The sequence below is a fragment of the Melozone crissalis genome, unplaced genomic scaffold, assembly GCF_028551555.1.
Source record: "Melozone crissalis strain CALT ecotype California unplaced genomic scaffold, PUWL_Pcris_2 ptg000033l_1, whole genome shotgun sequence".
Taxonomy (NCBI): domain Eukaryota; kingdom Metazoa; phylum Chordata; class Aves; order Passeriformes; family Passerellidae; genus Melozone; species Melozone crissalis.
In genome coordinates this window covers 5,230,917-5,257,799 of record NW_026535811.1, presented here as the reverse complement: position 1 = coordinate 5,257,799, position 26,883 = coordinate 5,230,917, and the positions used below count along the sequence as shown (strand labels likewise).

Below are 26,883 nucleotides of genomic sequence, written 5' to 3'. Positions count from 1 at the left end.
TGTTTTGGTTTTTTTTGTTTTGTTTTTTTTCCCCTTATTTTGAGTGCTTGTAAAAAGATGCAGGCTAAAGAAGGAGGCAACGAGGCAACTCTTCATCATATCCCTCAAGTAATATTTATAAAATGAAGCATGAGGCTCCTTCTTCCCTGTGGCTCCAGGAGGAGATGCAGCCACATGCCAGCATTGTTGCTTTCACCCCCTACAGGGTCATTTTTCTGCTAACTGCTCCATTGCTTAGGATTTCAAGCAGGAAGATACACTCAGAACCTGCTGGAGTTCTTAAGAGATGTGTGGCCAGGTAGAATCCTTACAGGATTAGGTATTCATTCTCCAATATGTGTGACTTAAAAATGCAGTTGCTGATTGCTGTCACAGCACTGATGGCGAGGACTCAAGAAAACCTTATAAAACATGAGGAAAGCCAGAAAGGCAGGGGGTTGGAGGAATGACTTTCCCACAGTTGTTTTTCCTGACAAGTTACATTCATTGTCTTTAGCCAGGCCGAGTACAGCCAGGAGGGGCTGTATAAGATAAAATATATCTGCTGCTGCCAGAAAGAGGTTCTGCACACTTCCTGATGAACCCACTGACAACCTTCCTCCTGTGCTCCTGAGGGAACATTCACCCTCCCACCTCGGTGATTCCCTCACCTCTGCACGGAGGGGTTTGTGCTTCTGTGCCAAGGGGAACTCGCAGGGTGGGTGAGGCAGCTTCCTGGGCATGGAATGCCACTTGTGGAAAGGCTCAGAGGCTTCTGGAGGCTACTTTCATTATCGAGGGAAAAGGAAAGCAGCAGCTGCCACCAGGCTGAGCTCCTGGGGTGGGGTTTACTTGTTACAGGGTCTTTCCCTGGTGTAATTTCAGAGCTAATCTGTGCAGGAGCACTCATCTTGAAGGGCTGACAGGTTTTGCCCAAGCTAACAACAGATAAAGCTATCCCCAGACCCGTTGTTCCATCCACAGTTTGTAAAACAGCAGAATGTCTTTGTTCCTAATGGGGATTGAGAACTAACAAATTTGCAATATAACTCAAAAAAGCCATGATATATGTTGGAAACTATGGATGCAAGTCAACCTCCCGTGTCCCAGAGCCCAGCAGTCACTTTCTAGACATTCCATTTTTCTTCTGGCATCAAGTGAGAAATCCTCATGGACTGGCTGACAGCACAAGATCCCCCATCCCTGGGGAACCACAGCTTTTTCCCACTACTATTTTTATTCCTACTACTATGGGGGAAAGCAAGAGACCAAAAGAACAAGAAGAATGGTAAGGTTTGAAGTGTAGGCAGTGAGCTGCTGCCCTGCTGAGCTGCACAAACGAGAGCTGTCATTCCTGCCACCTGCAGCACAGCCTGCTCACCAGCCCCCAGGCAGCCGGCAGGCAAGGGGAAATCCAAGGCGTGTCCTCCTCCCGCTGCACTAATAGGTTTCCTTTTATCACACCACCATAGGAACACCAGGGTTTATCCTTTGCTGTTTTTTTTTTTTTTTTTTTTTTAAGAATGATGGAGTGTTAAGAAAATGAAACACATTGGGATTTCCCCGGCTGGGAAAATGAAACACATTGTTTGGGATTTCCCCCATCATCCTGTGTAAAACTTCTGCTTCTTAGAAAAAAAAAAAAAAAAAGAAAAGAAAATTTTTAAAAGTCAGCACAGAGGCATTGATGTCATTCTCCCCATATTATCCTGAATGCTGCTACATCACCATCAGGCTACACCAGATGTTCAGGCTAGTACTGCAGGCTGGGGAAGTGAGATTCAGCTACAAAAATGAAATCCTAGTTTCTATAAACTAATTTATATTACTTTCATCCCTTCTTCTCAGTAACTTCACTGAGAATCTGAAGAAACAATATGGAATATGCACAGGCACTGGGGATGTTTGTTGATTTTTTTCATCAGATAATTCAGAGTGGCTGAGAGTGAGTCAGCAAAAGAGTAATTAAAGGCAGGCACTTTAACACCCAGATTTATCTCTAGATCACCTCCTCTCAGGTCCTCATCAATCATCAACCAAAGAAATAACAGCAGAGGAAAGAAACGATAGCGCCACCAGCAAAAAAGAAAAAATAATTAATGACTTTATTTTTTTTTTTTTTTTTAGTTCAGTTGGCCATCTGAGGTGCTAAAATCTCAACACCAATGAAGCAAGTGTGCATGAAAACAAACAATAAAACACAACCAAATAGAAGAAAACAGGCTGGAACAGAGTTGGTTTTGTACAGGTAGGGTATTCGCTTTTCTGTTAACGCTCCATACATGCCAACCGTAAGCGCCTTGAACAATCTGAATATCAGAGTTCACGTTCATACAAAAGGGCAGATGCCAAAGCAACTCCCTTTGCCTGGATTAGACTTCACACACACACGCATGCACCCACAGATACAGAGTACTGAAATGACTGCAATGCCATCAGAACATGGCATCCTCCCCTTCACACCTGCTTTCAGTCACATCCTCATCTGCCTGCTACCCTGCCTAGTATCCTGCCAAGCAGGCATGCACAGGCAGGGTAGCAGGCTTGGACAATCCAAAAGCAGGAACTTTTGGAAAGCTTCCCATCTCTGTTCCTTTGCAAAGGTCAACAGCCAGCGATCTCTTTCTCTGTGATTATGTACAGACTGGTTTTTAGTATGCTTTAGAGTTCTCTTCCTTGCAGACAGTGACAACTGAAATTCCCATTACAGCTTTTCAGTTTGCACATGGGAGATTTTACAATGCAACAACACCTCTCTCAATCCACCGGTGTGTGGTGTAAACACTTAATGGAAAACTCATTTTAGAAGAATGTTAAACCAACAAGGTGTAGCTGCTCACAAAAGGGAACTGCCGGCTGCTCTAGATCATGCTGTCTAGACCACTTAGAATACTTCATACGTTCAGGATTAGGATGTATAAAAATATTAAAACCCACCAGAGTGCACACAAATGTGGTGACTAGCTCTACGCAAGCACCGTGTTCTAACAGAGGCCTAGGCATTGCAAAACTCAGATTCTTGACCATGGGGGTAGCCCAAGGATCCACTGGTGCCTTTACATACAAACAAATATTTACAGAAAATGCAGAGACAGAGAGAGAAGGACAGACTTTTAAAACTTGCGGTTTGCTCTAAAATATGTTCAGCAATGCAGTTTATAACATGCCCTAGTGAGACCAGGGGGTATTGGTTAACTGAAAGAAGGAATATGTCTGAAAGTTGGAGCTGAAATGTCTCGTCACCTCCCCACACATTAGTTCTCCGAAGCTCGGAATTTTACAGCCAGTTGTGACTTTTAATGACAATATGGTTAAAAGGAACAGAACAGTTTTAAAAAAACTGGTACTGTGAAAACAGCAGATTAGTTGTTCTGGCAGTCCTCACTCCCCCCTCTCCATTTACCTCCTGGGTGTTTCCTGCCAGGAGCTGGTGTTCCCCTCCCTTGCCCCATCCTCGGTGTGCCCATTTCAGAACCAGCGCGGCTCAGGCTCCGAGCTCGGCTCTGTTCCTGCCGGCTGCCGGGACGAAGCACGGCCAGCCCCGGGCCAGGCCCGTGTCACCTGGGGACAGCCACCCTTGTGTGCCCACGCCTGGGGAGCTGAGGGTCCCTGGGCTCTCCTCACATGTGAAATGGACTCACGTCATTGAATGCACGTGGCTGAGTGCGCGCTGCGGGCAGCGCAAAGAGCTACAACATCCTGCTCAGATTCGGATACAAATAAGGGATCTTGTGCTCACAAGAACCTTCTTCAGCTTTAAAAATACAAAATTTGAATTAAAAATATTCAGAGAGTAAAAAATCCCACTATCTGATATGCAAGTCATTTTCTTAAAGTGCAACTGAACAGCAAATAACAAGTTGTGCCTTTTACAACCATTTTGATATAAAAAGGCCTTTTAACATTCCCTTTTGTGTATTTTGAATCAATTTGTGTGTGCGATGTTAGCTCTTTGTTTTCGTTCTCACTGCTGGAGGCCTTCAGCACAACCCAAAGAGTTTAGGGTTGGAATATGTGGGTTTTCTGTGCTATAAGGTATTACATCCTGAAGTGATCTCACTCTTCAGCATTGCAAAGATCTGGCAAATGTCCCTCAGCATGAAAGGGAAAAGAAACCATCTAAAAAGAGTCTTCAGGACTTTTTTTAGTTCTACAGCTCACATTCAATGACCTTCTGTTACAAGTTAGATGTGGTCCATATACCCAGTGCACAATAAAATGGACTGAGGCCAAGTCTCTGCACAAGACAATTTACAGTAAACTTTCCATCTTTTCTTCCCTCTTCCTGCACTCCAGCTTCCAGTTGCCCCTCAAATGCAGACTGTAAACTACCATTGCCAGTCTCACTTGGGCAGCAGGCCCTGCACCAGCAAACGGGAGGGAATTCTGTTTGTTAGAAATCCTGCTGGTAAAGCCAATGCTCTGGGATGCTGGAATGGCAGGTGCCACTTGCTAAACACACACAGTTATGAAGTAGCACTGCAGCTGCCTGTCTGTCTGCTTGGTTTCACGAGTATCTGGATTTAATTTGTAATGCCTTATGTGGAATAAAGGGAGAACACTTTGGGTGGAAAACACGGGTTTCCATAGTTAGCAACCAGCACTGCTCAGAGTCCCCATGGACACTCCTACCCATTCTCCCTCAGCCTGGGGCATTCTCCCAAGTCAGAGGTGAATTCAAATCATAGACCTTGGCTTACAGGAGACCCCTCTGAAGGAGGTAGAGAGCCAACAGCAAGAAACCTTGCAAACTTCTGTGCCAGGGCAAAAGACTGAAGGATGTTCAGCCCTGCTGGGGTGCCTCACACTGGCAGTGTCAATTCCAGCTGGAAGAGTCAGTAGGCTGTACAAATGTGCTTGGGAATGGGACTCCTTCTCAGAGACTTCAGAAAGCAGCCTTGGTACTCCTTGAACAGGAAAAGAACACAGTCAGCATCCCAAGGAGGGAAACCCTCTGGACACATCGTGTGAAGGATGGGACACATCCCCAGCACGGTGCTGCTTCAGCTCTGCAGGACAGGTTAAGGACACGGCTTGCCCGGGGAGTCCGTCCCACAGCTGAGCTGCTCAGTGCACATCCTGCTCATCCATCATTGTGTGGTGACAGTCAGGACCCTCCTGGCTGAAAAGCAGCACATCCACTAACTGGGCCAAAAGGAGCTTCTTCCAATAGATGCAGCAGGAAATGTGCTGGTTTTGTTTTCATGGAAATCCCTCAAAATGTATCAGGACTGTGAGGATCCCCTCTTTCAGTGAGGAAGAGACATATGGGATATTTCTACCTCACAGTTTTGGCTTTCTTGTTATAAAAATGTAAAATTTAAATAAATATAAGTTTGTTAGTCCAAAAGAGAGAATGTGGGATGTGGAAGAAAAGTATGCTAAGAACACAAATAGATTCTTAAACTCCATGAGTGCACAGGATTTTTTCATAGATGAAAACTCCTAGGGCAGGATGCATCCATGGGTACATAAAGGCTGCCCTTGCTGTGAAGCAGGGACCGATCCGCAGTAGTGTCTTTCTCTAACAGAGTTAAAACACTCCCTCCACAATCAAATATGTGTAACAATCAAATTATTATTAAGAACACTAATAAATAGCCACAGGTAACAACGTCCAGTAATTTTGAAGTGGAAGTTGTAGGATGCAGCAGGCACACACACCCATCACTCGTCCATTTTTTTCCTAAAAGATACAAAAATGAATCTTCTTTCAAGTATTAAAAAAATAAGTTAATTGACATAAAAGGGTCAAAGTGACTGAGGGCCCAGGCAGGTCTTAAGCTTTGTTTCCAATGTGCAAAAACAAAATACAGAGAGAAAAAAAAAAAATAAAAACACTGAAAAGTCTTAATGGTGGTTCGGTCACTTAAGGGCTTCTCCCTTTTAGGGGGCCTAATAACCAGGGAATGCTGCCTGGGAACACCCCTGCCCCAGCACACACTTACCACTGTCCCACAGCAGTATTTTCCAGTGTCAAAACAGTCACAATAAAAACAGAAAAAGGAAGCCCACCAGCCTCTGAGCTGTGGCCATGAAGACTAAGGCCAGCAGTAGCTGCCTCTCCAGTGTGTAGCAAAGCAGGTGGGCATCTTCCCTCTCTCTTCTGCTCCCCTTGTTCCCCACAAGAAGATTTAGGAGGCTAAGGTAGGGAAAGAGTCCACTGATGCCCACTTCTCTCCAAAAACCAAGAGGCAGAGAGTTCCAGCACACACAGCAGTATCTTCTCTGTCTTGTATTTCTTCATATCCATGCATAAGGATCAACTGCAGGTTTCTTTGGTGGGGAGGAAGACTAAAGCAAAGAAGGTGTTGCCCTGGGCTTCTGGAGCTCTCTTGGACAGCTGACTCCACTGCTACAGGCTGCTGTGGTTTTTCAGGAAAGGTTGCCACTTCCCTCCCTTTTATTAGAACTGGTGTAGTCAAAATGGGAAGGGAATGGACTGCCTTAAATCCAATGTAGTTAAGGGTACTTCTTCCCTTAACCTCCTTCCCCACACATGGATTATTCCCCCCTCCCTCCTACCACACACAAAACATGGTCCATCGTACAGGACCTCAAGGAGATTGCACAGTCTCAACTCATTTCTTCAACTTGGCTTGCAGACATGTAAAACTTAAGCTTCTGGAACCAACACACTTATCAAAAGGCTTCTGAGTGCTTCAAACCAAATCTCTGCATGCTGTTGGACCTTTCAGAAGTTTCCCCTTCAACATCTTCATATCCATGTAATTCTGGCAAACTCAGGGTAGGCCAACTGGACAACACAGACCAGCAGAGGTAAATGTGCTAAGCTCAGGACCAGTTCAAGCTAAAACCTTTGGAAAGCATGACTGCCTCCAGGTCCTTGTCTTCTTCTTTTTCTCGAAGCCGCTGCTCCTCAAGGAGAGCCACAAGGGAATCTCTCTGCTCCACTACTTCGAGCATTTCGTTCAGGATCCTCTTCTCCTCTGAGAGCTCCTCATCTGTCTTCAGATGATCTACAGAGATATCAAGATCTATCAGCATACACAAGGCTAGAGATACACACATCCAATCCATGAAATATTCCCTTTTGCTCTCACCTTCTACTGCCATCCTCTCACGGAGCTCCTGCTGCAGTCGACTCTGCCTGTCTTCCAGTTCTAGCTCCCGAGCACTAAAAGGAAAAGAGCAGAAATCCAAGTTCCAGATGTAATAAAACACTGCATACATTGCTTCATATTCATTCTCAGCTTCTGCTCCCTCTCTAGATATCTGCTGTGCCATTTACCAATCTTGTTTGGAACAACTCTTCAATAACTTAAGATATATAACTGTATATTTAAAAGCTTTAATTGCACTTTTAGCATTTCAGGTTATTTGTCTGAAGCTAGGAAGTGCAATGCCAAAAGTGGAGCAAACTAAATACAGAGCAGAGTCAAAGAGCAAATAAATCTGCAATGCCTCTACATATCCCCTGCTACTTCCCACTCTAAACCCAAAGTTACTTATTAACAAATTACTTATTACTTAAGGACACTATCAAGCTATTGCAAACACCACCTTAGGACTTTTCTGCCACTAAGGCCATCAGCTTCCACATTGCTAAGGTGAGCTGACACACTCAAATTAATTTCAGTGAATTTGCACAGAAATTCACTGAAACAGAATTTGGGGGGAACAGAAAAACCTCCCAGTTTCATTAACAGGAAAACACCTTTACCGTTTGAGCCCACGTGAGCAGCACTGGGGTCGCACTACAGGCAGAAAGGAGGGCCACAAGGTAAGGTGGCTGAATTAAATGCTTTTGGCTATGCTTAGAAGACAATTTTACAAAAACAGAAGGAGTCCCATGTTATTTCTGCATAGCTTGAACACACTTGCACAAACAGGATGTGTTTCATACAAGAACAGCATGAGAAGGGCTCACATACCTGTACTTCTGCATGTGCACAAATAATTGGAACTTTAATCCCTTACCACTATTGTTCTTTCTTCTACCACTCCTTTAAAATGTACTTGGGATTCCTGTCTCAGCCTAAGAGGCTGCTGACCTCCTGGCCTTACAGGAAAGACAATACTGACAGATCTTCCACTGCTATTTATGGCAAAATCCCCATTTTTTCCACATTCACTCACAATATCATCAGTTCAGACTCGTAGCGAACCAAGGCATTCTTCTCCTGCACCAGCTTGAACCACTCCTGCATCAGCTTGGGGTCATCCTTCTTACCCATGCCTGCCAAGAAAGAAACCTGGTAAATTTTCAGGTCACACCCTGCAATCCTTACAAGCCCAAACTGCAAAAACAACAATGGGGCAAAATGTGCAAAGAAAGCCGAGCAAGATGCTGCCAGAGCACTCCCAAGCCGGGTCCGTTCACTTTGCCTACAGCACTCAGCTGAGTGGAAGTCACCTCCAAAAGGATTCTCTTCTCTTTGGAGCCTACTTTTATTTTGTTTCTGATATTCTTGTGATTACTTGTTTCTTCCTCACTCTCACTGCAGAAAGCCCCAATTTCTATGAGTATTTAACTTTTCCTTTCATTAGAAGAATTTTATAGATGCTTATGCCAGCTATTGAAACATATGCTCATCAGAAAAGGATTCAATTGCCACTCCCTGTGTTTTACCTTTGTTTTCTTCAATTGCATGTCCTCAAGTTTTTATTTTACTAGCCAAAAGTAACATCTTGTGTCCTCTTTTTTTCAACAGTTAAGTAAATCTTTTCTGACTGCTCCTTCCAGACACACATACCTATTTAATCTTGAAGATCCCCCTGCACAATGAACACAGAAACTCATTCTACTCCACTGCATACCAGCACTAGAAAGAAAAGGAACCCCCAGACACATTTGCTAATATGAAAGAAGAATAAAGAAACCTTGGGCCTTGACCACCCAGTACAGAACTCTTTGCTGGTCCTTTTATTTTAGAACAAACTCCTAAACTAACTCAATAGTCCACTGATGAGTTTTGTGTCTGTCAGGAGTCATGTGGAATAAACGCAGAATGCTGTTCCCAAAGCCTTCTGTTGATATTTAGCAAACACAAGAACTTACCAAGGAGGCTCCTCCTGGCAAGCTCTTGGTCTGGGCCACTTATTCCACATTGAACCACCTGCACCTCAATGCTGTGATTTACACCAGACCCCATCAAGGCCAGTGGCAACATTCCTGCCTGTGTGGCAGCAGAAGCAGGAGAAAGGCCTCAAATCAGGCTGAGCAGCACCTCTGGATTGCTGCATCCCATCATCTTACACTGCACATGCCCTAGGCATCCCAAGGTAACTAACACCCCTGTCTCTGCTTGTTACTGTGGATAGCTACTCCCTACATAAGAACAAAAACTCTCAAACAGTCCATCTCATGCTAGATTAATCAAGCAGCAAGCTTGCTAGTCAAACTCTACAACACAGACACAGCACAAATACCACATTAATGGCTACTTAATTCAGACCCATACCACATTAATGGCTACTTAATTCAGACCCATAGCACATTAATAACTACTTAATTCAGACCCATACCACATTAATGGCTACTTAATTCAGACCCATAGCACATTAATAACTACTTAATTCAGACCCATGCCCTGACTCATCCTCAGTAGTCAGAGAAGCGCTGCCCTGCAGTTACACAAGGGAGAGCCTACAACTCCTAGTAAGCTGCAGCTTGGGCTGCCTTTGGAAATGTGTCATACCAGCCCCTGGGGGAACACCAGGCTGGGTTGTAGCACCCTAAGAGCCCCTGAGGACTTGATAGCAGTGTGTTGCTCAGTTCCAAGCATTCCTTTCTGAGCATCTCTGCACAATATGCCCACGTGGCGACAGGAGAGGGAGACTGTACATGCAGATGTCCAGTGCTGTGGCGCCATGAGAACACTGGGAAGTCTCCCCTTCCTTTCCAATGCCAGGATGTATAGAAAACAAATGCCTCTAAGAAAAAGCCAAAACCACAATGCTACTGACCTATGGAATACGTAAGTATTTTTAAACAGCAAATGAGTAGAGGAATAATGGGAGGACTGGAAAGGGAGCACTGACAACTGATGTGAGGGAGCACTATGGAAAGCAGATAAGTGGTTAGCAAAATTACACCATGAACACACATAAAACAACCCCTTCCCCATGCCTTGGCAATGGAAACTCTACAGCAAACTCCATTTGGGATAGTTAAAGAATGCACTCAGCAAGACAGATGAGGGAGAACTAGTCTAACTTAAGGTCTGTTGGCTTTTAAAGTTCACAGATGTTTTTCAAATCAGTCCTTATAAAGACACAGTATTCCTTTCATCCCTATATGCTAATTAAAAGGCAGTATTTAAGGAAACAGATTGTCATTCCCTTACCCCACCTTCCAAACATGTTTCAGGAGGAATAGAGTGATTGAAGCCACCAAATGAAAATAGAAACTTTAGTGTGTGACACTTCTGGTCCCACAGCTGCTGCCCATTGTCCCTCCCAGTCACTGCACCTTCTGTTGCACAGCTGGGACTAGCAAAAGGGATACTGTACCTTTAACAGCTTGCCACAGGCTCAGAGAAGCTGGTTACCAGGTAGCTACAGACAAGGCTGGCTTGGGGACACAGCAAGAAAAGGGCTGGGGGCCCTGTGGTCACTAGCTGACTAGTGCTGCTATGAGAACCCAGCTGTGGGCAGGAGGACAGGGGTGTGTGAGGTTACGTTACCTTCATGGGCACAGCAAGGGCAGAAGGAGAGAGGTCTACGACGTGGTGTCCCGCCATTGGGCTCAACTTCAATAGGACCAAACGAGGAAGAGGAAGAGGCAGGAGAGGAAGAGGAAGTTGGAAGTGGAACGGAAGAGGAGGAAAGGGGTGAAATAAAAGACAAGCAAAGGACAAAAAGCATAAGAGTGAGAAAGAAAGGAAACACAAGAAGAAAAAGAAAAGAAAAAATACAAGAAATGGAGAAGCAGAAACAAGGGATACAGTCTACAGATGAATAATGTCCCTAATAAGCACAGATAACAGGTAAGAGGTAGACTGAGGTACTGGTGAACTCTTACTGAGCTGTACAAACACCAGGCAGGAGGTTACTGTTACTGCACTTTTCCTGATGTACAGTTTTCAGGTGCAAGGTCTTTAACCAAAAGCTTTGTGACCCAGATGTCAGGAGGAGTAGAGACATGTATTTAACTTCGGCTGATAAATGTCAGATTTCAAGCAGGGTTGCAGTAAGTCTCACCAGCTGTAAGCAGCCACCCTACCTTCAGCTCTATCAGGACCATGCTCTTATCATCGTGGCAGCATCCACTGATGGTAAAAGTGTCCGTTGCAATGGAATAGAATGTCTTCAGACAGGGAACACCACAGGGAGAATCTGATTACCATGGAACCAGCCTGCCAGGGTCTGCTGTGTCAAGTATGGTGAGTACACAGGTACCCCACCAGACTGCTGTGCTTAGGGGGGAAAAGGCTTTTACACAGATAAAGTGGTTCACATCAGGGTCTGCAGGGGGCAGTGACCAACTGAGGACTCTGCAGAGTTAAACCAGGAAATTTAAAGCTCTCCCTTGGCATTCTCATTCCACAAAGCATTTCAAAGCTTACAAGTCCTGTTAGTACCAGCGACTTACTGAATCTTTATCATCTTTTCCATCAGCCAGTGGAGGACAAGGATTTCTCATCTCTCAAAAAGTTCAGCCCCTTTAACATCAAGAATTTGCTTTTCAGTGGTACTTAACATTACAGAGATAAACAGCAGGCAGTAACCAATGTCACTAATAGTTACAGGAGAACGAGCACCAGGGCAATGATGAACTCTGAAACATCAGAGCTAGCACAATGGAACACTTACTGGGCTCAGGGCACAACTGCATTTATAAAGAGGAGGCATTTCTGTGTTGGGAAAAGGCATAAACTCCACAACAACAGTATGGTAAGAATAACACTCATTTTGGAGAAGCCAGCAGAGTTTGATGTTTGTGGTTCACAGAAAGCTCTACAAAATTAGAGTACCAGTGGACTGAGAAGGCTTTAGAAGGGACCATCACAGAACTAGACCAGCACATGGATGACACACTGGAGCAAGAGGGAGAGCACACCAGCTTCAAAGCCTGTGACTGAGCAGCAGGGCTTTCTCAGAAGAAGAAACCTCTGCACTGGAAGGAGGAAGGGGCACCATCAGGAGAGGTGCCACAGCTGGCCATAGGACAGTTACAGATAAAGCACTGTACCAACAACATTGAGAAAGTACCAGAACATTAATTACAGCTGTTCTGAATTTTCCAACTTCTTCATTTAAAATAGAAAAATACTAAGGCTTTTTTTCCTACAACTGCCATTTCACAGATCAGATTACAAATGTAAAAACAAACAAGAAAAACTCCAAACCACAAAGGTATGGTGAAGAATATGCTTCCACACAAAGCAGAGCATTTAGTGCATGATACCTGTTAAATATTTTTTATTTCCCATCCTATCTTATTCAAATTAATTCTTTAAGCTAAAAGCTTCAATACTCTAACTTGGTCTAACCACTGTTTTGAGGGTGGCCAGGGAGATGGAGATTTAACTATGGAAAAAATCCACTTCTTTCAGGGCTTGAGATTTCATTCAGAACTGAGGGCTGGGGGGATTTGATACATTTCAAGCCATGAACATAGGGACTTGAACATAGGTGAGGAACTTCCAGTTTTCCATATTTGAGCTGAAAAGGAATACCCAGTATGTGAAAATGTCATTTATCTCATTGTGAAATGGCCACACGCTGCTAGCTTTGTCAACAGCAAGCAAGTGGTCTGATATCCCAGCTTTGGTCTCCAGTAAAAAGCCCCAGGGATCACACAGCACCTGACTAATGCAGAGCTCACTCCCCACAACTGCACTTTCCTCCCCTGCTCTTAGTTATCTTCCCACTCTTGTCTAAAGAAAATTTGTCCTTGAATCAAGTTACAAAGTCCACGGTATCTACACTAGTCCTGCTACTAGAAAAGTCAACATGTTTTTTTCAGTAAGATAATAAACATAACCTTTGCAATTAAGATCCTTTCTAGCTACTTTAGATGTAAATTACAGTTAATTAAATTGGTAAGTGCAGGTTATGATCATTGCAATTACTTTGGAAACAATTTCTGTCCAAAGTAGGATGATTAGCAAGGCTTTAGAAAGTCTTCCTTATGTATTGGAGGGTCCTTAACAGCAAGAACAAAGTGCAACCTGAAAACTTACTTCCCATGGTTCTCTAAAGCTTATTTTATGGCTTATTGCTCCAAAAGCCATTACTAATCCTACAGTAAAATAGTATTATTATACTTATTATTAATAATATTATTGCATTGTTTAGAGAAGAGAAATCACCACCTCCCAGTCTCATTAAATTACAAATAGGATCATCACTGCAAGACAATTTTCCTGGATGTGGAGCCAGGGCCAGATAGAGTAAAACCCATTTGTCGTGCAAATTAGAAAAACCTCAACAAACCTAACCTCCCTTTCTGTTTAAATCTCCTTCACCACCAAAAATATACTGACATATGTATTCACCCACAACATGGACAAGTTCTGGCAGCAGCAACACCCACTGAAGCAGTTTGTTTGGAAGGAGCTGAAGGGCAAGAGAAGAACCATTTCTGTAATCTCCCCTTCTTAGGGTCCTGTGCTGCCAGCACGTAAGGTGTGGCTATAGCCTCTGGACAGAAAATTCCCATTTTTTTCACCAGAGGCACAAAGCTGCCAACAGACTAATGTTAGTCACGAGTTGCTCCCTTTCAGTGCCACAAGCCAACTCTTCTTTTGTGCAAAGCCTTGCAAATCAGTCCAAGCTGCTGGCAAGCCAGAGCATGGTTTGGAGGCAGAAGCTGCAGCTTATTAAGGAAAGGAGTTCTTGAACATTCTCAAGATGCAGAAGCTCTGCCTTGCACACCAGACACATCCCATCAATAAAGTGACTGGAATTACTTTGCTTCTGTGTAAAAAAGCCACAAGATTGGCCTTGTTTGTCACAGTCCTCTTGAGAGACTGCAGACTTCGCTACAGTGGCGGAAACGAAGAGCCAGGTGAAGAATAAATACCATAGCTTCAAAGTCTCTTCAAAACAAGGACCAGAAATTGTACAGCCACTATGTTCATTTTCACTGCACACTGTTCCTTGTTACAGAAGCTACATTGGACTGTTGCATTATTTTTTACTTTTTATTTACCTGTTGATTAAAGAGCAATTCTTCAGTTTGGTTTTGTCCTTTTCCTCTCTAGCTCCATAACACTTCTTCACAATCACAAGCCCAGTGGTCAAAATGATCAGGATGAAAAAAGCACTGCACAGAGTTTGGCGTGGCAGACCCCCTTATCCCAAGCTGCAGCCCACTGATCCCCTTCACTGTTTGCCCCTGTTTTTTGATATAAGAGCTGTGATGATTTCTGAGAAGTGGTGAGTCACTGCAAGTTAAATTTACTTGAACAGATATACCACTGACCAAGTGGGATCACATCATTTGCAAACTTTGCATCCAAAGCCTTTGATTTCTATATTGTTGACTAATCACAGTGGTTTGGAAAACAACAACAATGGACAGAAAACCCCAGCTCTGAGGCCAATCTCAGTTCTGTGGAACTTGCCCTCACAAGTTACAAGCATGACACTTTGGGAACTTATTCTGCTAACAAACGCCATCCCTTTATTTATCAGGAATATTGAAAGCTCTGATTTTAAATCAGTGCCTATAAGATGGATCAGTCCAAAGGGGATCAGTAAGTGAAAGGGCACTGATCATAGTAAATGTCCTCTTTTCCACCCTTAAGAAGATCAGGTTATGATCAGAAGCCCAAGTACTGAAAAAAAAGCATTCTAACTTTACTATTTGGTGAAGTTGTTCAACAGCAGTGTTGTTAAAAACCAGAGATACAGAAAGTCAACTCTTGCAGAACAGCATCCACAGAACTGCACGCTGAGAGCAAGGATTTTGGCAAATGTCCCAAAAGCACATCACAGTTTATTAAATCTGGGTCAAACTCAATATCCTCTATAGTACAATCACTAAAAGAAACCTGGGGAAAACTCACAGAGAACCAGATTGTCATGCAAACTGAACCACTTTGATTTATCCAGCAGAAAGGGGTGGGGGAAAGGCAGGGAAGGGAAGGGAAAAAATGGGGAAAGCAGTGGTTGGAGCAGAACACACACACAAATGACTCCAGAGAAGTGTTCTGCTTCTACTAGACCTTGAGGCACTTCAGAATGCACTCAGAATGAATGCAGTCCTGCACTGCCCCTGTCTCCCAAGACTGTTTTTGTGTGCAGAAAAAAGCAGGTAAATGGCAATTGTCTAACAAGTACTGGTACTTAACAGGTTCTGCTTATCAAGTGCTCTTTCCTGCTCAAAATTTACAGCAAAGAAAACAAGTTACCAATTCACTTCAGAGTCAAAAACGGCTGCAGACTGCAAAAACAATGTTTATCTTACAACTCCATTCCCCTTTCAGAAGAGCTGTGTTTGCCAATCACAAGAAATAGGACTGATCCCACTTGAATATATCAGGCTCCAGCCTTGCAGAGTTAGACCTGCAAGACTTTAAAGGACATAGTAAACTCAAATGTTTTAAATAAGTTTTAAAAAAGGTGAAGTTGTTGTAGAGTGCGCTTTAAATAGAGTACAAAGATTTTTTAAAAAATCCAAACAATTGCACTTCTCTGCCCTGTTTACCTGATGTCATAAGGCCCTTGTCAAGAAGTGAAAGTGTGTGAGTGAAATCAACACTATCAAACATACCAGCTCTCTTCCCTACATCCTTCTTGCCTCTCTTGGCATCCTCCAGCCAAGAAAAAAAGCATGATGGGAGTGTGTGGCTGTTTATTTAATGATTTCCTGTGGGTGCAAGGAAAATGAAACTGCTCACTTGACGACAGAGGAAACCATGGAGGTACTTTCCAGAGGCAGACAAGGAGCTACTGGGTTAGGAGTTGAGGCTGGAACTAAGGAAGCAAGGTGACTAATGGAGAACTGACAAAAGAGAGGAGAAAAGGGTAAGGGATGAAAGGAGAAGGCAGATTTGAGAAGAAGGCAGGACCTAAAACTTATTTGTCCACAGACAAATAATGTTGGGCAGAAGAGGAAGCAGAGCCCCAAAATTTTGGAAGTCCAAAGGCTGGGATTCAGACTGTGTCAGTGGGAAGACGAGACCAGGAATAGCTAGTGGAGAGAAATAGGATGGCTGAAGGGTGGAATGCTAGGATTTCTTTGTCAAGAAGGCAGGATTAAAATTAAATGCCTAAGAATTAAAATGGAAGTGGGGTAAGGAGCTCTGGATGAAATAAGACAGGATCAGGACAAGGACCATCTCAAAAGAGGGAACAAAAGGACAAAGAATATATATCCACCAGACCAATGCATCCTTCCACTGTCTGGCTCAGAATCCATATTTTTCAAGTCTCACTATTCCACAGCTGCCAACAAACATCTATAAAATCCACTGATTGTGCCCCATTTCCTCTCCATAAGGATCTACCCAGAAGATGACAACCTAGTGTTGCTACCAGTTATTCCATAAGGACATGATACAGCTCTCTGTGGTGGATCTGAAGGTTATAAATCTGTTGATATATCAATATAATATAAAGTCTTAATTTCAGTTGACTTTGCAACCTTTGTAATGTTCTTTTAACCACACATGCATACAATATACACACAGGAATAATTACTCAGAATTGAAATGTGACCATCTGCAGCATGAAATGAAACATCTGCGTTACAGCAACAGTACAAAACATTTCAGAACAGGAAGAGAGGATTATGACATCTGAGCACAGCAACAGAACTAGTTAAGATAGCAATCTGTAATCCTACACACTGGAAGTTGACCAGGATGTCAGAAGTTACCACTCCCCTTGCAGAAGTTGTGCAATCTGTAACAACTAAATATTACCAGTTTACAGATAACTTTCCAAAGTGCTTTGCAATTTTTGTTAATATTCTAGAATTTTGTTAATATTCTATTGCCATGCCCATGCCTCAGAGACATGGGTTGTTGATAGAATAATTAGCTGTGCAGCATCCAAGCTGCCTGCAGGGCTCAGCAGAACCTCCAGGGATTTTAATGGCTCTCTAGCCAGACATGTTAATAATCTTGAAGCTGAGCTCCGTATCTGCCACTTGAGCTGACAAGTTCACCAGAACAATGTATCCCTTCTGGCAAAAGTGTTCTGGCAGCCCCAAAAGCAAATATAAAGCAAATTACACGGAGGCAACAAAATAATACTACAAAGCCACATACTCCAGGCTATACTGGCTCATTGCATTTAAAGGGATACTGCCCAATATAGTTTCTTTGAAATTTGTTTTGAAAACAGTGTTTTTGAGACAAGCAGAAATTTGATAGAGTTTTCAGATGTATCAACTGTTTTGAAAATAACCATGAATATTGCCTCTGACTGCTGGAAGCCCAAGTGACTGAGTCATCACACAAATAAAGCAGCCTGTTCAAAAATGACCACTCTGAGGTGACTGAGCTCAGAGAAACGGAAGAGCAAACACGCAGGGATAAACAAATTCCATTTCCAATGAAGATTTTTTGCAGCACATTGAATTTTTTTAAGTGACAGTGTCCCTTTAAGTGAAGACTGTTTTGCTTTTCTTAAAGCACTATTAGTGTTTTGGATGGGATGGCTGTCTCTAAAGAGGCATTAGGAGCAAGGCAGGAGGAGGGAGAGGTGTAGTGGAGATAGCATTAAACAGGGATAAGGGTTTGTTAAGTGTGATTCAGCATCGACCCTTTTACAGCTCCTACTCTATGCACATCATGAGTATGGGCCAGCCCTGGTGGATACAGGGGAAGAGGATTTCAAAGTCTCTCTGCAGGAAATAGCCCAGGAAAGAAAGCCAGAGGGACTGAACAGTGAATGAAGCACAGGGCCAGCAGAGGACTATCACACCAAAATTAGCACAGGGGAACTGGGCAACAAGTCAGATCTAAGGAAGAAAGTCTTCCATTCTGAAACTTGCACTTGGGTGGATATTCTGAACTCAGGTGGATGTTCTTCAATAAAAGTCTATTGTGCCATGAATAATTCCCAACGGGTAGGTACAGGAAGATACTATGTGGGACAGCCTCCCTGGAGCAGGAGAAAAAATGGCTGTTAAAAACCTGGGCAAGATTATATTTAAAGGATCAAATACAGAACACAATGAAATCAGGGAAGACTTCCAGGGATGTGTCCTGGATCAGGCCTAGAGCGTGTGGATCTCACCCTCTGCAGAGCTGGTCTGCAATGCAGTCCCTCAAAAAAACACAAGATCAAGCAACTTCCTACTCTGAAAGGTAAACTAAAAGAGACCCTCAGATAACAAGGCAACTGAGCAGAGTTTGCTTTCTATTGGATCTGCTGACAGACGTGTTCACTTCATAAGAACAGATTTTGGGTGGTTAAACTAGCAAAGGAAATTTTAATTTTCAAGATAGGCAAAGGATAATCAAATGTCATTTGCAACCTTAAAGTTAATCCCCTACTGAGGGACTCAGGAAGTAACATCAATTAAAGCAAGGGCAGAACCATGGTATAGAGTGATGACCAGATTCTTAAGTGAAAATGAGAACTAAACACTGCAATGTGTGTTTAGCACTAAATGGGGTATTAAAGCAATAGCATAGCAAGAGGCTTAATAGCTGTGGAGTGATGCAAACCGGACTCCAGCAAAAAATTACCGGAACTCTTTACAGCAAATTCTTTTTTAACCTTACAGTAAGACAAAACAAGAAAGAAGACATATGTGCCATCTGCAAATGTTTTCAAAGTCCCTTGAGGGAGCATTTTTGTTTTCTTAGATCAACAACACACTCTGGCTATTTTGGAAATAAAAAACAAGCCTCGGAAGGGCAAGACGGAGGCAACAGTATGACTAATCCTTGACAGTGCTGTTTGCTCTGCTGCCCCCCTTAAAATACTTTCCTAAAGAAAACTTCAGTGATAGAGTTGGACTTCTCAAAGAAGAAGCAAAAAACCAGAATCACCTTCTACTGCTAGTGAGGAAGGTGGCTGGAGTGAAAACAGTAAGCAAATTTATAAAAAATCAGCACTGTGAAAAATAGAAGAGGGAGCCTTACACACGTTTTGTGGAACATGCCAGGATCTCCTGTTCCTGAGCTGGAAAAGGGGTTTTGCTATCATCAGTCATGTACAAGGGCTGTTTCTTCTTGTTTGTGAGGCAAGGATGGGAGAAGTAGGTGAAGGGAGGGTGGGGAGGAGTGTCAGCAGGGTTAGTGTCAGCAGGAGGTTCAGCCATACATACCACCCAGATGCAAGTCGATGAGGTCACTGTAATAAGACTCTCCCCAATAGTCTACAACAAGGAATTGGTGAAGACAGAGTTATTGAGTCAGATACCCACCCTAGCCCCATACCATCAAAGCAATATATGAGAAAGACATAGAAACAAAAAAAGGGCAAACAAGAGACAGGCAGCTACACACATGGGCACACACACATACATAAACACTGTATGTCTCTTTCTCTGTATTTATACATATATGTACACACATAAATATATCACATAGACATTGGGAAGATGAAGAGAAAATTTCCAGAAGGCAGGCTGGACTTCCAAGGGGAAAATGAAGAAGTTTACACAGAGACACTTCACCTATTTGTGTTTGCAGCAGTACCTGACACTGATGTCTCTCCTGCTCTTGCTGAGAAAAGCAGAATTAATCCTGTTGCTTTGGAGCTGAGCAATGTGTCAGAAGGGAACTGTAATTTCTTAGGACAGCTGCAGGAAAGCTGTAAGGGTTGATTTTCTGGAGGTGAGTGAGTGGAGGATGGAGTGTGGCACACAGGTGAGGCACTGACTGAGTGCTGACACGGATGGCAAACACTCAGGTGTAGGAAGATGGGATTGTGTGCTCCTGCTGATGCAGTCTCTGCCAAGGAAGAACTGCACAGCAGTTTTCAGGACAGAGACGTGCATTCCCACAGCTGCTAGAGACAGGGGCAGCATGAGTCTAGCACTGTGGAACACTTTGTTGGGAGGAGACAGATGGAAGTATTGAGAGCAATATTTCTCACTGCATATGATTCATTTGATGTAAAAAGGTGGCTCTTAAACTTTTCAGAATTGATCTGACAGGAGATGTTTTCCAAACTCTTAAAAATGACTATCAAGGTTTATGCTAGAGGGAATAAAAGAAAGGTTCAGGAAATTTCCGATTTGACATATTTTTAAGTTAATGATTGACAAAAAAAAAAATCACAGAGGAAATCCAAGTCATTAGCATGTCCAAACAGGCGAATGCACTAGAATACAAATACACAAATATGCAAATACACTCTAATACAAAATACTGCTGCATTACTCATATTGTATTACGTTAATTAACTCATTCAAGGTGTCCCTTGGGACACCACAGAAAACTGAGAAAATTCTTCATTCATGATGCAATAGGAAGGGGGCAGGGAGGGACGGAAAACAAGGGATGACGACAGTAGCTCAGACCACCTGTACACCTTTCTCTGAAGCAGAGCTTGCACTGCCACCCAAAATAGAGCTTACCCTCCCTAAGCATTCATTCTTGCTCTGAATGCAGCTATCAAAAGCTGAGATTTCCAAAGATAATCACAGAGAACACATTAAGGCAATAGCTAGGGAGATTTTCTGAATCAGAGACTAAATGTTACATTGAGCATTCAGCTTCTGAAAGAATAAAAGAGCAACTGTGCCATGCCTGTGGCTGAGCTAATTTTAAAAAAGAAAAGAAGGTAGCCAAGAAGACACAATTATTTTGTCAGAATTAAAGTAGATGGTGACCTCCAAAATGTTTCTGAGTTTGATTAGTTGAAGAGCAAGTATGACCCTATAAATATTCCACCTTGACAAATAGCAGATAATGTGTGAAATTCCTGGAAAGAATATTGAGTTGCCTGTATCTATTGCTAAGATCAAAAGCTATAATGTGTCAAGAAAACAGCAGGCCATTACTGTGAAAAAATGATTACCAATCTTCTCAGTATAAGTTTCTTGCCAATAACATATTAAGGATGATGCAAAATGGATAGAAAGCAGAAACAAAATTATTATAAGTAAATAAATTTTTATCTATAGAACTGGTTTTTGTTCTTACCAGTTGAACTGAAAAATGCTTTTTTCTAAAAATGGAAAGTGGTCCAGATGTGAGAGATTTGAGGAATTAAAGTTAGTGGAAGACCTCTACAAAAGAAAAATTTGCAAGATGGAAAGATGACTAAGAAGCAATAGTTAGAAGATGATAAACTACATAGAGAACTAGTTCAGTTGGTCTTGTCTTCTTCTATAATAGAAGAAGAAAAGAATCATTGCAAGTTACTGAATTCTGTTTCTTCTGTCTGGATTTTTAAGTAGTAAGAAACTACTATTAACATTACCTAAAATTCCATATTTAAATGCTGATCAATAAGTGGTTTTTTCTTTCACTGCATGGAAGGAACCTGAAAATCCCACTCATTACAGAGCCTAATACATTGTCCTGGAATACTGGCTGCTGCCTATGAAGAGCCATTATTTGGATGCTCTACTGCAATCCTTCTCTATTTATGGGGAAAAAGTAAGTGCACAGCAGACACATCTCCCAAGTTCCCCCATTTTTTCTCCTTGTACTACCTTATAAAGAATTTGGGTTTTTTTAGATGGCAACACCACTTTACACACTGCCTTTCCCTTTTTGAACTTTTGTTTTCATGGTTTCCTTAGGGGAGGGACTGATCAGAGACAGGAGCATGACTCCACACCTTTACACAGCAGTCCTTGTTGATGTAGTGGCCACTGTTTGGTCACAATGCAGATGACAGAAAATGCTACTTCCCTCTTGAATAATTAGTGGATATTGCAAGCAGAAATAGCTTTATGGAATGTGATACCACAGATCTCAAAAAGAAGGAATTCAGTTATTTTTATTGCAAACATGTAAAATGTCTGGAAAAGAAGAAGCTGAGGGGAAACCTTATTGCTCTCTACAACTTCCTGAAAGGAGGCTGGAGCCAGGTGGGGGGTGGTCTCTTCTCCCAAGTAACACAACAGGAGGAAATGGCCTCAAGTTGTGCCAGGGGAGGTTTAGATTGGATATTAGGAAACATTTCTTCATGGAAAAGTTTGCCAAGCCCTGGAACAGATTGCCCAGGACAGCGGGAGAGCCTCCACCCTGGATGTGGCCTTTTAGGGACGTGGTTTAATGGTGGGCTTGGCAGTGTTGGATTAATTGTTGGATTCATGATCTTAGAGGTCTTTTCCAACTTAAATGATTCTATGGCCATGCAGGAGGACCTAGAGAGGTGAAGCATGGAATTGATTTATAATCTTGTGTTTCAGTCAACACAGATTAGAACATGCTCGTTTTTCCCCACTCCAACAGTGTGTTTCTGGGTAATCCCCTGAATTAGGGGGAAGAATTTAGGATGGTGAAATCTTTATGCCAGAGTTAAGCTTCTGCAAACATATGACCTGTTGATAGAAATATTTTGCAAGAGCAAAGCATAGCCTAGGGACTTCCTTAAGAAGAGAGATCCCTTTTGCAAAGCAGGACCCACAATTTCACAGTTCTAGGAAATTCACAAATACACAAGCTCATCTAAGACTGCTTCCATTTGGGAGAGCTGGGAGTGAGAAGCTGTTTATCCAAATTCTGCAGCGTCTCATACAAAATTGTAATTCTTACTCTGTCCTCTCTGAATGTGTTTTAGGCCTTCTATGATTCTTCAGTGAGAAAACTCTATAATGTATAATATTCTCTCAGCTGCTAAGATTTCTCACTTGTGCTGGCATGTTTACATCAAAGTCATTCAGCAGCTCAATAATCAAGATTATTTGAACTTCCAGATGACAAGAAGCAAAATGAAAAGAACCACTGAAACAATGGAGGTGGCTTTAGTAAGTCCAGTCACTGGCAGGCCAGAGAACAGAGTGGGGCTAGACAGGAACACACAGCATAAGGAAGGAGGCAGCCCCTCAAAGACAGGCATTTGCACAAGCCTGTTTTTGATCCCACAAATGAATAAAGACAGCCTGATCATATTGAAGTCCTCAAGACTGTTCTTCACACTTGTAGTACCTATTTGCTTTGCTGAGCACTCAGTCCAGCTTCTTTGGCACACCCTTGTAGAGCACCAGACATGGCTAATTTTGGGTGAGCAGTAACTGGCAGGAAGCCACAACAGACTTCTTCTCTGGTGCACCCTCACTGCTTAATCAAGCTCCATCTTCAGAGACATAGATGTGGCTCTTCAAGCAGCAAGCAAACATTTTCCAAACATCTGTTCCACTGTTGCCATTTCTGAACTCTGACCCTTGTGATCAGGTACACCATCCTGGCCTTGTCAGGTACACACACACTGCATTTGCCTGTTGGATATTTGACTCCTTGCAAATTGAGGAGTTTTTTCCCAAATCATTATACTACTATCAGCATTATCTGAACCAGGTACTTCTCCACTGATTGCCAGATCAGATGATACTCACTAAATTTAATTTCAAGTACACAAAGCATCTGTTTTAACAGCTTGACATGGATACCTTTCAGTACACATGTGCATTTCTGCTCTGCACAACTTTGTCAGAAGTAGCCAGTGTGCTGGGCTGTGCAGTGAGGAAGATGTTCTGTGATGGTCCCTTGTAAGGACACTATCTTGATAATCCAACACAATAGAGAAAGCACACACCATTCCACAATTATTTCCTTAACATACAAACAGGGTTGTCTCACTGTGACAACTCTGTGTGAATGGCAGCTGCAAAATTCCTGCAGTTTTCCATCTGTAGGATCCAGTAGTATGCACAAACAGCCATTAGTAGTAGCTGGAGAATTACCTCCTACACCTCAGGCAAAGGTAAATGATCTAAATCTCTGCCAGTAGGGAAGTCCCAGAATTAGAAGAAACACAGGAAAAACAAGGTCTCAAAAAGATAGCAGAAAAGGGAGAAGGGATTCACACTGGGACCAGTCTCTAGGCTATAATGGTCCAATTGCCTCTAAAATCCAAACAGCTACAGATTTCTGCACAAGCACTTGGGAAAAAAACATGGAAAACCAAACCAAGTTGTGATGGATACCTGCTTCTCCTCGAAGGGCCTTCTCCACAGCAACTCCTCTCTCCTCGAGTTGCCTCTGCTTCTCTTCCACTTGTTCCAACTGCCGCTGGATAATCTGTTCAGAGAGGAACGGAACAGAACTCACCAAAGCAATTCTCCTGCTCTGGCTGCAGCACACAGCCAGCACTAAGAGGTTTCAGTCAGATTTGCCTTTTCAGAAACAAGTATTTGTATTCAGCAGCACCCTGCTTTGTAGCTGCAGCTCTCTTCATAGAGAGCAGGCAGGAATAACTTCCCAAGGATATTTCCTGGGAATCGCAGCAAGGAACATCAGAGAAAGAGAAAAAAATTCTTATCTCTACTTGCTGCTCCTATTATTTTTGCACATGTAGAATGTGTTAGGAAGATTATTTACCTGAAGTGATTTATCAATTAGGTTCTACTAGGGATTATTTTGATTCCTTGGCCTATTGGGTCAAAGCTGTGTCCTGGCTGCCTAGAGAGAGTCATGGGTTTTCCTTTAGTATTCTTTAGTATAGTTATAATATAGTATTAATGTAGTATAGTATAGTTTTAATAAAGCAACTGTTCAGCCTTCTGAATCAATAGAGTCAGATCCCAATCATTCCACACACTGGAGACTCCCTACATTCAATACTGCTTCAACAGCAAGCATCACAGATTCCAGTGGCAGCACCCTCCCCACCCCATTGTATCTTAACTCTTAAATTTGCAAACACCTTGATATTCATTTATTTCCTACAACTCCTATCACCTGAACACTGAATTGAAAGGTGATGCTACTCAGACAGCTGAGTCCCTGCCTTGAGTCTTTGACAAATCCCATCACCTGTAGATGCTGTTAGCAGTTTTCCAGCAGACTCTCTGGTAATAAAGGTTAATTTGATAACACATCACCCACCAGCATACCCTAGCAAAGCAATGATAGGTGCAGCTCCATCAGGCATTATGTGAGTATCACTGCTCATTCAGTGCATGATGGCTGCTAGAAAGGTGCTATGGACATTATTTTTCTCACTGTAAAACTCTCATGATAGGTTTCAGCCATCCTTCACTTCTCTGTGGCATGACATGAAATTTGAAAGAGGGAGCAGGAGCGCTCATGTAGAAAGAGAGGATTCTGTTCTGATACCCTCAGAGGAATGTCAGGATCAGGGTGCTGTCACACAGAGTTGTCTGTGTGCCATGACAAGAGGATTGTGAGACGCTACCTGAGCTCTGTGTAACCTCTTTAGCTCCTCCTGCTTGGCTTGTCTGCGGGCAGCTTTCTGTACTCGCCGCGTCAGCTTGGCGTTCAGCTCCTCCTCTGTGTAGGCCCTCTGAAGGAAGGAAAACAGTAGCAGATCTTATTTACATGCTCAGGGATATGAGGGCAGGGATGACCATTTTCTCTTCCAAAAATCTCAGAAGGGAGGTGTTCTGTCTTTGCCATGGCTGTGTCAAAAGTCAAGCTTCTGTAGGCAAAGGTGTTCACAGTGCAGTGAGCAACAATTTCAGGATCAAATCAGGAGTGAAGAAGCATTGAAGCCAGCTGCAAAGCTGTGATTTTATATGACATCCCACCCCTGCCTTCCACTGCTATATGAAACCTCTTCCCAAAGATCAAACCAGTTTTTATTCTCAGTAATTTTCATTTCTCAATAAATTTAGCCAAATGGATTTAGATAAGTCAATGAGTGCCATGTAGAGGGTTCATCTTGACAGGAGTCCCCTTGATTTCATTTTAATTAGAGGATAAAGGCTTGTCTAAATGAACAGTTACAGCAGTGTAAGCTAAGAAATTACTATAGACTAATGTAGAATATTGCACCACCAGAAGCCATCCAAAAGGGGAAAAGCTATGTTTATAGAAATAAAAGGCTATTTCCTCTTATTTTCTTGCAGTGAAACTAGTTCAAGAATATGTCTTTCTAACATTACTGAAATTTGGTTTAGGATCTTACCAGATACACTAGTTGGATATAGCATAGCCTAGAAAGGCTTTCTCTCAAAGAGATTTAAGAGTGTCAAAAAAAACTTGACAACTGCACTAAGTAAACTACAGTGAAGAAAAAGCCTCCTTTCTCATGTACATGTATGTAAGCTTTAAGGGGCTGCTGTAAACATGTGTCTTCCACTTCTGGAAAGAGATGTCCATGGACAGTCAACTTCAAGAACAAAATGCTAAGTCAGACCACTCTGAAATTTGCTTGATTTAGTTATTGTGCTGCCACATTGCTCAGTCTACCTCTGTTGATGGTTCTCAGTGAACAGAGTTTAAGGTAGCATCACAGCTTAATTAAAAATCTCTCAGGTAGGTCATTGGCAAGCACCACTATTAAAGCCTCAAAAAGCTCACACTTTACTTGTTCTTTTTTGAAAACACAAATCCACGATGGTACTCAAATTAGAAGGTAAGGAGACAGAGCACATGAACTTTCTATCCCATGTAACACTGTTGTGACTGCAAAGACAAGACAATAAGAATCTCAGAAAGCAGCAACTTCTGCCTTGATTTTAGCTTGATACAGAATTTGACTAAGATTTGAGCCAACTCAGCAATTTTGAAAGCTGCTGATTGAAGTGTGATGATTCATTTGAACTCACATTCGAAGCATTAAAAAAGAAGAATATACAAACATATTTAAGTACCTTGAAAACCAATTTGTTCTGCAGCTCACAGACAATCCACATCACTGCACAGTGGTGCACTGATAAATGCATGCATTCCAACCAGACATTTCGGAGCTTAATGCATTTTTGGGAGACATCCTCTACAAAGAATTTGCTGCCCATGTCTGCTAACATCTGAGGCATGCACAGTCAGTGTTGATGTTAGTGCACATGTGGTTGGAGCTATGGATTCAATGGGTTAATGTACAGGGGGACATGCAATGCAACAATGGCCAACTAGTGGGAAGGGAGACACTACCTTTGACGAG

At 42.6% G+C, this 26,883-nt stretch overlaps 1 protein-coding gene across 9 annotated transcripts in view; it reads right to left on the bottom strand.

The window, feature by feature from the left end:
- Positions 1 to 5,042: 5,042 nt before the first annotated feature.
- Positions 5,043 to 26,883, bottom strand: part of MICAL3 (microtubule associated monooxygenase, calponin and LIM domain containing 3) — a 157,364-nt gene continuing 135,523 nt past the window's right edge. For 5 of the 9 annotated variants that reach the window (XM_054282135.1, XM_054282132.1, XM_054282139.1 and 2 more), the window contains 6 exons: positions 25,174 to 25,281; positions 23,963 to 24,056; positions 10,629 to 10,694; positions 8,080 to 8,179; positions 7,044 to 7,117; positions 5,043 to 6,959 (listed from right to left, as the gene is read on the bottom strand). In XM_054282135.1, the coding sequence (XP_054138110.1) occupies positions 6,775 to 6,959; positions 7,044 to 7,117; positions 8,080 to 8,179; positions 10,629 to 10,694; positions 23,963 to 24,056; positions 25,174 to 25,281 (627 nt within the window). In that variant the 3' untranslated portion in view covers positions 5,043 to 6,774. Of the gene's footprint in view, positions 6,960 to 7,043; positions 7,118 to 8,079; positions 8,180 to 10,628; positions 10,695 to 19,180; positions 19,232 to 23,962; positions 24,057 to 25,173; positions 25,282 to 26,883 lie in introns of all 9 variants that reach the window. The other 4 variants (XM_054282137.1, XM_054282141.1, XM_054282140.1 and 1 more) reach the window with 3 other exon arrangements.